Source organism: Cardiocondyla obscurior, linkage group LG05, assembly GCF_019399895.1.
Source record: "Cardiocondyla obscurior isolate alpha-2009 linkage group LG05, Cobs3.1, whole genome shotgun sequence".
NCBI lineage: Eukaryota > Metazoa > Arthropoda > Insecta > Hymenoptera > Formicidae > Cardiocondyla > Cardiocondyla obscurior.
The window spans coordinates 6,081,679-6,096,301 of record NC_091868.1 but is presented as its reverse complement, the minus strand read 5'-3'; the positions used below and the strand labels follow the sequence as shown (position 1 = coordinate 6,096,301).

At 34.0% G+C, this 14,623-nt stretch overlaps 2 protein-coding genes across 2 annotated transcripts; both read left to right on the top strand.

Moving 5' to 3' along the window:
* The first annotated feature begins 869 nt into the window (after window positions 1-869).
* LOC139102887 (uncharacterized) lies at window positions 870-5,246 on the top strand. Its single transcript, XM_070657067.1, has 2 exons — window positions 870-3,451; window positions 4,528-5,246. Exons 1-2 carry the CDS (start codon window positions 1,417-1,419, stop codon window positions 4,866-4,868), a joined length of 2,376 nt encoding a protein of 791 aa, XP_070513168.1. The 5' UTR covers window positions 870-1,416; the 3' UTR covers window positions 4,869-5,246.
* A 1,606-nt stretch (window positions 5,247-6,852) lies between these two features.
* Fs(1)n (female sterile (1) Nasrat) lies at window positions 6,853-14,289 on the top strand. The gene is given in 17 exon segments (XM_070657060.1): window positions 6,853-6,924; window positions 6,926-7,157; window positions 7,276-7,795; window positions 7,874-8,172; window positions 8,245-8,549; window positions 8,664-9,347; window positions 9,455-9,703; window positions 9,764-10,079; window positions 10,151-10,984; window positions 11,128-11,646; window positions 11,776-11,987; window positions 12,078-12,216; window positions 12,429-12,706; window positions 12,779-13,147; window positions 13,231-13,563; window positions 13,646-13,799; window positions 13,895-14,289. Coding segments are annotated over 17 exon segments (5,706 nt in total). The 5' UTR covers window positions 6,853-6,867; the 3' UTR covers window positions 14,101-14,289.
* Window positions 14,290-14,623: the final 334 nt, after the last annotated feature.

Genomic DNA, 14,623 nt, shown 5'->3' with positions numbered 1-14,623 from the left:
TTTTGCACCACAGATATTTAAATCGCAGAAAACTGATGAATATATATATCGATATTAATGCAAGCGTTTTAAATTAATTTTTGAATAACTTTTTCTACATTCAATAAATTTTACTTCGCAACTTGACTGACAAGAACAGATGGACAAGTTTTGCGCGCCAGAGCAGTTAAGGAGAATCAAGTGAGTAAGATAGAGAGAGTTTGAAAGTAGGCCTTTGCCGTTCAGTCAGTTGTCGACTACGTGTCTGGACGATTGGTTGGCATAATGGTGAGTTTTCGAATATTGTTAAATAAATAACGCGTTTTCGGTCATTAAAACGGCGCGAAGTATTATTAATTTTTTACACGTAGACGATAGTGTTGCATGTTGCACGTGCTATGTGAATTGTTCTACAATGCCGTGTGCGTTAATACGATATGTGCCAAGTTATTCGAAAGCGTTTAATATTACAAAATAAATTTAAGCTAAATCGCATTAAAATAAATATTTAAATCTGGACATTATACTGCAAATTTAGGGGTTTATTAAATTCTTCGGAATTCTGTATGAGTACAGTCATTTTATACAAAAAATTTACATTTTTATACACGGTGTATCTTTATATGAAGAAATTAAGCAAAATAATATCACTGTATTAAAATTTTAGTTTCTTTTTTTTTTCTTTTTTATTGAAAAGAAGAATTATATTGTGATAATATTTTCATTTATAAAAATGGATATATTACCGAGTGATTTTAATATTTAAATTATTATATAATAATAATTTAACGTAAAATAAAAATAAATATCCGTTAAATATATTTTTATATTAAATAATATAATTATTTTTAAATTAAAAAAATTTTATAATTGATATACGATAATTTTTATAGTTAGCAAATATTCTTTTAACATTGCGTGACAACAGATTGTGAAAGTTGACTCTTTCCGGTTACGTTTATGCCGTACACTCTTTCATTATTTCACATGTCTAAAAGAAAGGAGAGGATCAAGAGAGTGACGTAGATGTTACGAAAAGATCAGGATTGTGAAAATTAATGAAACATAATCTTTGACATCAATAATGTTGTCAAGGCTTCTTTTGCATCATTTGCTCATGAATATGAAAAACAACTTACTGACATACATCTTGAACTCATTTTTCTCTGACATATAATTGAACGCTGCTCATAGACGATCGGAATAAATGTATCGCATTTACAAAATGAACAACGATCCATAGAATTATTTTTGCCGCACAAATTAGGATCTAATTTAAATCCGAGTATTTTAAAAACGCCGAAGAATATCACAATCAATTTAAATTGTAAAATATATCCATTTCAGTGCATTAACGTGATCTCTCTTTCTCGTTCTCTTATATTTTTTTTTGTCTAATTCGTTTAAATATTGTTTCCACAGATCGTAACATTCTGTATGCTGATCGTCATCGGCTTTTGTCATTGCAATGATTTGCCATCGGGAACTGAAGTCCAGAGCTCTATCAATCGGACGATCGACGAAGTCGAAAGGTTGATTCGTCAGAACGCAACTTTGCCGCAGCTCACTAGAGAGGAGATTATCGATATTCTTTTCAACATCACGTCCAAAGAGCTCGGGACAGAGCAGAGCAAGAAGCCGATCGAAACGGCAAGGAATATCTACCAAAAAGCTTTGATGGTAGTTTTGCCTTACAACGCAAAAGACACGAGGGAAAACATTAGAGATTTATATACCAAACCACCGATAGTTGAATTGATTACAGAACCGTCTTTCGATCGAGAAAACTCTGTTCTGGATGCGCAGCTAGATAAGCAATCTGCGGAAAATTTCGTGACGTATACTCGAGAGAAAAACTTTCCGGAGGAAAGCCCACCCGCGGAAACGCAGTACAAAAATCACAGAGAAACATATTCGGAGGCACATTCAAACGAGTCTGTAAAGGAGATATTAAAATCCGACTCAGCGCCAATTAAATTCAGCTTCAACTTGGAAAATTTAGGAAGAAAGCCGATTTTCACTGAAGAACCGACAATTACGGCCAGGCCGGTGTATCAAGCAACTCCGTCAACGAAAAGCGAACAAGTTTACGTCGTATACAGCACGAGCGCGACAACGATCTCTCCTGAAACGAGAGAAATAAAAAAGAATCTTACTGCGCTCGATTTAGGAATAGATATGATTTCAAAGCATAACGCAAGCGTTTTGTCCGTTGACCAGTGGCAATATAATGCGCCAACAACGCAGAGTACCACAACGTTAACGAAACTTTCGGACATGCTTTTTAAACAATTTCGCGACAAACAATCGACCACTTTGTCAAATAATCTAGCGCCGACTATGTCGATTGGTAAAGTTAACTACACGCCAGAAATTTCTAAGGTGACCGCAGCATCAGATAAAATACCAGTTAATACTGAACCATCGGCTCCTATCTACGTTACGCCAGTACCTTCTTCATCTTCGTTTCCTTTATCTTCCGAGAAGACTAATAAACATAATTCCACGTACAATTTAAACTCCGGAGGTTTTCGCAGAATCACAACGACGATGCCTTCGAAAGTGATGGAGCTGCTTGCCTCGATTGGGCTCCGACCGGAGAATGCGACGAACGTGGAGGACGTGTTTAAAAGAAACGAGGATCTGGAAACGAAGTCTGAAATTTTCAACAGCAACGGCTTAATCCCAGGAACGTCCGGTTTGACGGACGTCGCGCCTAATTCACCGTCGATAGGCGCTCAAAATACTTTCGTGAATCCTGTCTCGGAGATCGGGAAAGGTATGAATAATCTAACACCCGACGTGCAATTGCTTTTCCAACGATTTGGCTTGCAGACGTCTAATCTGGCAACGACCACAATGTCCACGCTGAAATCGACTATCAACACGAACTCGTATACGAATTTCAAACCTCTGCCGACGTCGAACATAAGAAACGACGATATGAGAGAATTTTTAGCGAAGTTTGGGCTCGGCGTTAGCGACAGCAGACGGAAAAAGGCGATGCCGGCGCCGACGACGGAACGGCCGTCGTTGATTGAGGCCGTGCCGGACAGCATGAGGCAGATTCTGGAGAACATAGGTCTTATATCCCGCAAGGTCTCGAGAACGACGCCAAAAATGGAGAGCGCACCGCCGACGAAGCCGACAAAGATCCACGTGTTCAAGCCTCACGAAGTTCTCGTTAAGGACGAAGGGCAGAGAATGAAAATCAACGAGCTCTTAGACAAAATCAAGTTAGTTCAGGAAGGAAAAGCAAGCGCGAAAGACGTGCGAAAGGTGGCCGACGATCTGCTCGCCACTACGAAGACTTTAAAGGACGGACCGGATCCGCTGAGCTTAGAAGAATTGATTAGAATTTACAACGAAGACGTGAAGAATGAAGTGAAGAGGCAACAGAGTTCGGAAGGGACCGTTCCAAGTACGACCAGTGACGAGGGAGCTCTCACGAATACCACGACTTCACCAACTGGTATAAAAAAATTCATGACATCTCTTTTAGGCGCTTTGGATTTCTGGGTTGAACGAATTATTCAGGGTTGAACGCGAGTCGGGCGCATGTTAACCAACACGGGAGATAAAATTATGCAACCTGATTAAATTGATTTATTCCGAAAGATATCGTTACTAAATACACTTAGGCTGTTGTATAGTCTTAGCTTAATTTCCTCTAGCTACGTTCATTTTTACTATACTTTCGCTTCTTCGCATTTCGCTCCTTTACGCTTAAATTTCTACAAATTTGAATGTAGATTACGAATTTATCAGTAAATTTAAGAGAAATTAATAACCATCAAAGTTGCATATGTAAATTAATTATCGTGTTGCAAAATCGAGGACCTACAGCCGCGTTGTAAAAAATATAATATAAATAATGAATCTTTTTTTAATAACGCAACACTGGCGTACAGACGTCTTCTTATATGCATATTATACACTGTCAACTTGATATGCAACTTTCATTTTGCGTACTTATCCCCGAAAGCAGTGTGCGTTGCATGTGACATGGCATGTGAATGTTGAATGCATGAGCTCGCATGGAAACCGGTTCATAGCTCGATGTCATCATCATCATCGCTAATCACGCGGTGGATAAGCGAATGAAATTTATAGTCTGCTTTACTCTTTGAAAATGGCTCTCCTTCTTTAATGGACACGTTATAAATTGAAGAGAAAATGCAGCAGAGACAAAAAAAAGGTGGAAAGGTGATAGAAACCTTATCGGGTCGTTATCAAAAATAAATTCTCAGCCGCCGTACGAATGTCGCATATTTTTGTTATTATATGTATATAAGATTTCACGTTTGCCCGTCGCTTCTAATTTTCTCGATTATCTTAATTATTACCGGCTGTCTCCGTTTTATTTCAAGTATTTTCTATCCAAAATTGATATCCGCGGCAGTGTAAAAAAAAAAAAAATTACGTCCAACGTTAATCCGTTTCTATACAACATGTACAATATATTGCATGGAAAGATTCATTTGCAAGCGCTTCATAACTCGAAAAGGATAAATAAAATTGAACGCTAATTGAAGATCTTGTCGGCAGAATCTGTAAACGTTACTTCTACAGCGACGACTACGACGACCGCGATGCCAGTAACATCAAATTCTACGAGAGATGATTCAAGCTCACGGAATACAACGACGCCTGCACCAGAGTCATCGGCGTCTGCAAGTTCAAATCTCGAGGCATTGGAAGAATCCTTTGGTGGCTCTACTCGCGCACCGGATCCCGTTTTGCCAACGAAACGAAGAAATGGTCTATATTTTCTTGTAGATTGGAATACATTCCTCGAGGTCGGCGAAGAAGATAGCGAGAAAGTAAATTTGAGATTTCAGCCAAAGGTTGGCGACAGATCAAGATTTCTCCCAGTCAACGTGCCGTAGTTGATAATAATATACTAATTTTTATACAAAATTGTTTTTTAAAGATGTTAATTTAATCTATACATTTTAATATTTATGATTTTTTTGTAATTTAAGCATGTTATATATATATATATACAATTATTAGAAAGTGTGGTACTGTTTGCAATATGTTATTAATTTTAGATGCTAGTTAAAGACTTCGACATGTAACATCATAAAAAGATTTCTGTCAAGAAATCGTACGAAAATCAGGAAAGTTATTTAATGTCATAATGTATAAAAGTTTCGTATTTTGTAAAAAATATAATAAATATGACTATTTAAAATTGTGTAAATAGAACGTAATGTAAATGTATAATTAGATACATAATTTTTAATAAATGTTTGTGGCAAGTCCTTTATATATTTATAGAAACATAACGTTTAGCGTTATTAGATTTTATTATAATATATTCAATACCGTGAGAAGTTATTCTTTTTTTAAATAGCGTATTTTTAAAAAAAAGGTATAGATCTTATTAATAACTTGAAGAAACTTGTACGAGCATCTCGTACTCATCTTCTATATGTATAATAATTAAAATTAAGTAATACAGATTGACGGCGTGTTGCCGGTTCACTTACATTTGTAGCTTTTGGTTAGGTTGAAGTAGGTTATTTTCCGTTCATCCTTTCATCCTTTCATCCTTCCTTCCTTCCTTCCTTCCTTCTGTGGCGGTCTCTGGATCATCTTGACGTGTTGCAGCACTTTACATCCTTCGACACTGTATTACACTGCTCTGCTTTTCTTATAATCACTATTGTAGCTTTCGGTTAGGTTGAGGTAGGTTTTTTTCCGTCCGTCCGTCCGTCCATCCTTCCTTCCGTCCATCCATCCATCCATCCTTCCATCCTTCCTTCCTTCCTTCCTTCCTTCCTTCTGTGGCAGTCTCTGGATCATCTTGACATGTTGCAGCGTTTCACATCACTCGACGCTGTATTACACTGCTCTGCTTTTTTTTTATAATCACTATCACTCGAGAGACAAACGACCGAAAGAATGACAGGTAAATTATCGCGGCGATTTTGTACGATTAAAATTAAGAAACGCGACGAACGATCAGCTGTTGTACGTATTTTCACTCTCGATACCCGTCGCGCTGCTTACTTCCACCGTGTCCTTTTCTCCAATCTTTTTAAATAATCGGTTAATTTTCGTCGACAGAAGAACGACGCTGAGAATGAGAGGCTGCGACGAAAAAAACGAGCGAGGTGCAGATCTTGTGCTCTCACAATGGCGATCGCCGGATATCACTGAACGTCGCTGAAGAAGGTGGCGAGTGAAGCGGGTAGGTAATGCCGGACGCGCAGCGCAATTCAGATCGGACGCTCCGTGCGCTGCACCCGGCTACGTAACCTTAATTGTTCCGAAGTACTTTTTTCGAGGCACGAAACAAAGCGCAGAACGGTGAGTGAGACAACAGGAGTGTGAAAAATGATCGTTTGTTTCCCGCCGACAACGTCGACACTTATTCGTATCCTATACCGCGATCGATTACGCGAGATTGCGGAGCGATTAGGAACACGTCCCGACGCCCGAAGCTCCGCAATTAGACTGAAGTGACCATTAGAATTTTCGGCCCTTAGACAGAAAGAGACAGCCGCGTAAAAAAAGTGAGACAGCAATAGGTCCGACCGTCGACTGAACGCTGTCCTTCTCGCACCGTCGCGCTCAACGCCGAGTTAATCTATTTACGTTTTTTCTTATGCATTCGGTGAGCACGAGGCGGTTTCTTCCAAAAGAAATAGCCGAAGCGTTTTTTTTTTTCGTGAGATCTATCGTATTTTCGAGTTTCCAGATCGTCGCCGTTATAAATAATCCGAATATTATAACAGGAAAAATAGTAGATAACATTACTATTATTAATTTATAAATTATAATTGATAAATATAAGGTAAATTAAATTAATTTAGAAGAATTAAAATTGTACATCGACACCGACGTAATGAAAAATCAAAATACTATAAGCTGAGAACGATGTCCAAATATTTACGAGACGTTGCTCACGAAATCTTCACGAGTTTAGAGAATGTCGATTCGGTTTCAGTCGGTGTTCAGAATGTTATCGAGTACAGATCTTGTTGTGTCTTTCCTTACTTTGTGGATTTTCTTAAATAATGTAAAATGTCAGGATTTAACAAAATTGTCTAAAACATTGGATGAAATCCTTGCAGACAGTAGATCGCTTCGAAGACCCCGAAACTATGAAGATGCATTTACCATTTGGCAGGAATATGAATTTGGTACTGAAGCTGGAAATCGAGAAGGTAAACTTTTACGAAAAATAATTTCTTGACTTAATATTTATAAGCGTGTGTGCGTTTTTGACTGTCTTAATAACTTAGAATAATGTGGCATAATAATTAAAAGTTTTTCTGTTTTTAGAAATCGTGGTCACTGATATTTCACCACGCACATTTGTTGATACGACTGAAAATACCAATATTTTAATGAACAATTGGCAATTTTTCCAAACCGATACAAGCTATTTTATCAGCGCTGAAAACTCGACGTTGTCTTTCCACAAAATTAATTTGGACGATCTATCAATCGTCCGCGCTATGAATATATCTATTGAAGGACAAATCTTACAGTATAAAGTGCTCCGTTTTAATATCGAGCAAGCAGAGTTTAATGTAAATTATGCAAACAGTCTAATGGTAATTCTCCTCGTTAAATCTCAGCATGGCTATGTTTTGTATTGGTACAAAATTGTCGGAGATACGTATATGCTCTATTCGAAATTTCCTTTACGAAAACACGTTCAAGACATGGAATTTATGATGGAGGAAAATCAACATGAATTATTGGTGCTTGACAATAACGACGCGCATCTCGGTGGACAGTCGCTTATCGATATTTATGGCTTCGACATCGATCATACGAAACATCACGTCGATATGTGGTAATTAAATTTCTTTAATTATACATGTCGCTTGCATTTAAAATACTTGGTGCGTAAAAATATATTTATGTCGTGCAGGTTTTGTCGGCGATTATTCGTGCCGAACGTGTTCGACGTCCAAGTTTGCCCAATTTATGGACGCACCGTGTTGGCTTTTCAAGGAATTGATAATGTACTTTTGTATGAATCGAAATATGAAGATAAAATGTGCCACTTTGAGAAATTGGAAGCTATAAAATTCAACAAGCTTACAAATTTAGTTTGCTTCGAAAGCGGTTCTATTGAATACTTAGCGACTGGCGGAGAAACATTGCATTTATTTCACTTTGTTGAGAAGGATTTTCATGTTAATGTCGAGATCGATCTGCATTTCAATGGTAAGATAATAGCATGATATTTTTGATTATGAACATCGTAAAAGAATCGGAAATGAACAATTTATTTTACAGAAACAACTGAAGTTATGGGGATAGTCGCGATACCATTAAACACATATCGCGATGAATCTTTGTTATTAATTCAATTAAAAAATTCAACTGTCATCGCTTTAGCTTGGCACGGATCAGAATTTAAGGCTGTACCTTTACCCAATCAAGTTTTAAATAATTTTGATCTGTCAAGAGTTGTTGTCATTCCAAAAATCGGATTTGTGCATAAAAATACACTTGTACGTATAGAAGTAACTCTGAGTAGCTTGGAAAACTCTATTCATGACGAGACAGAAAGTGTGCTAAAAACACAAGCTTTGTTGAACGTAAGTTTTTTTCCTTACTTTATTCTATTTTTGTGCATTTATTTTGTGTTTTATGTAAAATAGAAATATTTTTATTATTTACGACGGTTTGTAAAATAAGATATACGTTTTTAGGAAGTTTTTCGAAAACAGGAAGCTGTCTTTGATGAGACTGAAGCACAATTTAATCAAAGCTACTTCAAGAATCCTGTCGTATCAGGATTGTGGAATTTTTCAAAATTAAACGTGTTAAACGCTACAATTGAAAAGAACGTAGATTACGGCTCTATCAAAGTCAAATCAATCGATTTGGAAGATATGCTGATAAACGTGACGACACATTTAAAGAAATTAGAAGAATTAGATGCGAAACTCGAGCAAAACTTGAATTCAGAAAATGTGATTAATTCGACAAAAATTTCCTTACCGTCAAATATCGAATTAACTGGAGATTTTCTAGTAAATGGTACTCTATATGCGAAAAATGTATTTGCCAATTTTATTAATAACGTATCAACTTCAATCACACACAACGGTACTGCAAATCTCGATCTTATCAGTGGCCAGAACTCTTTTCTCTCAATCGACATTAATAACTTGACGGTTTTCTCTTTAAATGGCATACCGTACGAACAAATTCTTTTTGATTTTCCAATGAAAAATTATAGCAAAGTAAACTTTTCCAAGTTGAAACGATTAGAAGTTAACGGGCACTTGAATTTTTCTAAAGTAAATAATATTGATTGGAAAAATGTGATGCAAGGTATTGTTTGGAAAAATGAGTCAACAATTATTTCTGGAAAGACAATTGTAGAAAAGGTAAAGCAATACAATTAAAGAAAATTATGTAAAATTGCGGCTATTATAGTTGGCAATTTACATGTAATGTTTTTTCTTCGATAAAAAATAATATTTCTTTTTAACAGCTTGCCGCCAAAGAAGTACACGTAACAAATCTAAATGGTTTGTTATATCCAGAAAATTATGTTCTAACAAACAATACTTCTTATATCAATATTACGGGTGAAAAATATTTCAACAATCTATATACAGCACACTTAAATATTAAGATGTTAAATGGAGCAAACTTTACCGATTTCATTAACCTCGACAAACAGGAAATTGTTGATGAAGAAATTATTTTTGAAAATTTAGAAGTCGACGGAGTTATTCAGGTATAATTTATTAAGCATATGCTTATATTTTGGAACTAAAATATTATTTTATAATTTCAGATTGATGGAAATATAACAGGAATGGACGACAGCAGTATAGAACCTTTGCTTAACGAAACTCGTAGTCTTTCATCAAATTTTATTTTGGATAATTTGATCGTTACGGGTAAAATTGTGCTGGAAGATTCAATTAATGATAAGACATGGACTGATCTTGAAGATTTTATATTAAAAACTGAAAATAATCCAGTTGTTACTGGATATAAAAAGTTTACGAATAATGTCAATGTTAATTCTTACAAAATTGAATCTGAACGAATTAATAATCACCTTCTCTCAGAATTTCTAACATTAAACACCAGTCAACAATTTCCCTGTAAGTATATAGTAACAGTAATTTTGTATTGTAAGAATTTTATTTTAGCTATGTGATTTTATTAATTTCAGACTTGACAAATATATCGGCAAATGCGACGTTTGGAAATACAACTCTTAGCGTTATAAAACAATTGGAGAATTACATAACTCACGAACAAGACGTCGCATTCGGTTGCTTAAATAAAATGTTGCTGTTCATAAAACCAACCATTGTCGATAATTTGTCTTTTGATACCATAAAGCAAACCATTTCGACTACTTTCTTTGACAAATTAAATCGGATCCTCCAACAAGTACATTTCGAGAATTTGACAATATCGACGTTATTGACCAATGAAGTCTTACCGAAAACAATTAACGGAGTCAACTATACTGATATGGCCAAACGAGCCTTAACAACTAATACGCAACAAACTCTAACAGGCGATTTAATAGTTGACAACTTGGAAACTGACACCTTAGACGCGAAAATGATCAACGAATTGTCTATAAATAGGTGGCACCTATCATTGATATACGCAAAATTACTTTATGATAACATTTTTAATGAAAATGCAGTAATAAAATCTTTGAAAGTAACAGGGATAATAACGGCATCTTCAATTAATAATAATAACGTAATTGATATTTACAAAAAAGATAATATGGCGACTGTTATTTTTAATAAAGACGTAACGATTGAAAATTTAACAGTAAATCAATTATTAAACAACTTAAATTTCTCTCAGTCTGTCGCTGATGCTGTTCAGAAAGCCGATAAAAACGTTACATTTGTAGGACATAAAACGTTAAGAAATATCACCTGTGACGTTTTAAAAATGCAATTAATAAATGGACATTTTGTAAGTAATATTCTGGATCCAAGTGAAAAGCAGACTCTAAAAGGACCAGTTGTTATAAATGGTATGTCACATTATACAAATGTATTAATGTACACGTATATAAAACGTGGTATTTTAATTAAAAAATGCAAATGGTTTAAAATTTATAAGTTTTGGAAAGAAACTTTTTACGTAAAAGCTGTAATTTTGTTCTTCTTTTTTAAGGTTCAGTTACAGTTTCCATAAATTTCAATACAACAGGCAAGATTGGAAATTCTATGTTTTTAAGCGATCTCACAAATCAATTTAAAACGTTCGAGAATAATTCTTATGCTCTTCACGGTAATTACTGCTTCACCGAAGCTGCCTCCATTACAGAGCTACATGTACATGGATCACTTCAGGATTCAACGTTGGATAGTTTTCTTGAGAAAATAGTCCTCAAGAATGATGTAAATGTTACGATATCTGGGTTAAAATTATTTAAAAATTCAGTTACATTCAATGGCACATTTAACATTGATGACAGCTTAAATGACTTGGATTTACATGGATTTTATCAAAATGTCGTTTATATTGATAAACCCTTTTCGATTAATACGAAAATAACGTTCTTAAAAGACGTGTATTTACAAAAAGATCTCAAAGTAAAAAGAAATTTACAATCAAGGACCATTATGGGAGTTGATATACAAGATTTGCAGAAGAATGCTATCGCTCTTAATAAACCCAAATATTTTCCAGGTATTTATCTTTATTTTAATTCTAAAAAATATGTATACGTAAATAATATAAAATATGGAGAAAAAAATTTTTTATGATAATTGTATTAAAGGATATCGTACTTGATCTTATAAAGAAATTATATTTTAGCACGGATGACATTCGACAATGCAACTTTCCAGACAAGCATCGAAGTTATGCAAGTCAATGATTTGCAAATGGATTTGTTAATTTCATTAAATACACCACAGGTTATCAAGACTGAAAACCTTAATTGTACGAACATTCTTGTACGTAATATTCAACTATTAGGACATGTTAACACCTACAACATAGAAGACATTTATGCGGACACCTTCATGGTATAATAAAATTAGAATTAAAAACTTTTATTGCGCTTATGAGTGCATCTAAAAATGTTAACGTTAATAATAATTAAATTGTTTTTATAGGTATATGGCAATCAAAATATTAAAGGATTTATAAAAATGCAAGGAAACGTTTATTTAAACAATGACTTTAACGTCAAACGGATCAACAATTTTAATCCAGCAAAAATTGTTTCTTTAACTGCAAACAATACTTTAACTGGTAAGACGTAACGAAAAGTAATATAAATGATGTGAAATAAGCTCAAATAACATTATAAAATTTCTATGTATCATCTACGTGCGTATACATATGTGTAACTGTTTTTACTCTACGTTGTGCTATTTTTCGCTAATCACTAACTTACACTTAAAACACTTTAACAAAGATTATTAATTTAAATTGATTAATATACTTGTACAACTTTTGTTTAGGAAACTTTACGTTCCAAGAACCAGTTGTTCTTAATAAAACCCTTAGAATTTTGAATTCTTTGAACAAAATAAGTCCAGTTAGTTGGCAGGGAGCGGCAGTAAAGACAACAGATAAAGCAAAAGAGATTATATCCGGAAAATGGAGAGTATATGGAAATGTACATTTTGAAAGGAACGTAGATGGAAATGAATTTTTAAATGAAGTTAATATCCCCGATGTATCACTGGCTTTAATTAGAGAACGTCCTGAAGTAGATCAAATTATCGAGGAAACATATGTAAGAAAACTGCAATATTTTATACAATTGATATTGTCTGCGTATTAATTTATATAACTTTATCTTTTGTAGAAAGATTTGAATAATGTGTGCGAATTGCACATAGATAACCTGAAATATAGTGCCGTAAGCCAGATATATAAATTCAATACGTTTAATTATTTAAACATTCAAGAATTCGAAGGAGATATTCATAGTGTCCGACACATCGAAGTAAATGACGTGGACTATATATTGGTAAATTACAACGTTTGCCATGTGAAACTTTTATCGTATGTTGCAACCAATTTCCAAGTGATCGATCAAGTGTCTGATTTTGGATTAATCGATCAATGGATATTTTTCAAATCAAATAATACTTTATACATGCTTACTACTGTAAAACGTGCCTGCGGCAGAAGCTTTAATAATGTGTGGAAGCTGGAAAGTAACAGACTAATGGTACGTTTTTTTTTTTTTATTCCAACATATATGCAGGGCAAGACAAACTAAATTTATTTGATTATCTGTTTCTTTTTCCGTAGCATGTGTTAGAACTTAATAACGTCACAGACGTAAACTTTCATCAAGATGAGTTTGAAGCAATGATTCAGGAGAATTTCGAAGCTGCATCTGAAAATCTACAGCCAGATACATCACAGGCTGTCACGTTACATAAAAATAAAAAATCGAACTTTGTTTCGAATAATGATCTTCCTGTGTTAATCGATCAATCTTTAACTCGTAAAATGCAAAGGAGGTCTTTGAATGGCACACATTTAAAGACTTGTCTCGATTGTATCACTTTTAACGTAGGCGTTTATGAAAGAGAAATGTACGTCCACTACGACGAAGAAATGAGCGAAGATTACATATATGTGAGTTGAAAAAGAATTTCCATTTATCTTACGTAGCTAGTTTTATAATGTTATTTTCAATGTCCTGCTTATATCATTTTAGATGTGCGAAAGTGATAATTCGCAAACAAAGATTTTACAAACTATAAAAGCACGTCAGCCGAAATCATTTTTAATTCTACAATTTGGCGGTTTCGTTGAAACATTGCTCGTTTTTGTGGAAAACAATGATATTATTCAGATTTACGAATACGCAGGTAAGCTTATATTTTAGAATTTACAATTGAAAAGAGTTAACGTAAAAAATTTTCAAGATAATACGATTATTACATTATGTAAAATTGTTTTTAAGGTATCGCAGGCTTCGTGCATCGAAATACAATACAAATAAAAGTTGATATGTTATACAACTTTAAATTAAGAAAATACGGCAATTTACAAAAGAGACATTGCTTGGCTGTAGTTCACAAAAATCGATTAACCATTTTAGAAGCAAAAATGTACGGCGAAAAATTAGATTTGAGATCGACAGATTCTTGTTACATGAATGATAGTTAAATATATTAAACATATATTTTAATTTTAAATTAAGAAAAAAAAAAGCAACATATTTATATATATAACGTATGTACATGTATGCAATATAATGTTATATACTTTATTTATTCCATTGTGCAATATATTCGAAATTTATATTGTTAAAGATTTGCACAAGAATTATATATTCAATATATTAACTACAATAATTATTGTTATATTGATTAATATTATAAATTATATATAAATATAAATGCGTGTATAATTTGGAGATGTTTAGTAAAGAGGAATTTACAACATATATGTAAGGAATGCGACTCGTGTCCTCCTGACCTAAAGACACTATGACTTGCTCCAAGTAATGTAGGCTTAGGTTAATGTGCTTCCTCTCGAAGTTAAAACGGTGCCAGTTATCGTGTAATAGTAATATATTCACACAAAGAAATTTATAAAATATTCGAAAGAATTTCTAATTAATGCATCACTTATTGTTAACTTACCAAAAAAGTAAATAGATATAAAATAACAATTTGAAAATCAATTT

Bases quoted from the DNA above. Each gene is read 5' to 3' on its own strand.
- LOC139102887 (XM_070657067.1), top strand. From the start codon at position 1,417: ATGCTGATCGTCATCGGCTTTTGTCATTGCAATGATTTGCCATCGGGA. The intron at 3,452-4,527 runs GTATAAAAAAAT...TCTTGTCGGCAG, and splicing joins TACCACGACTTCACCAACTG to AATCTGTAAACGTTACTTCT.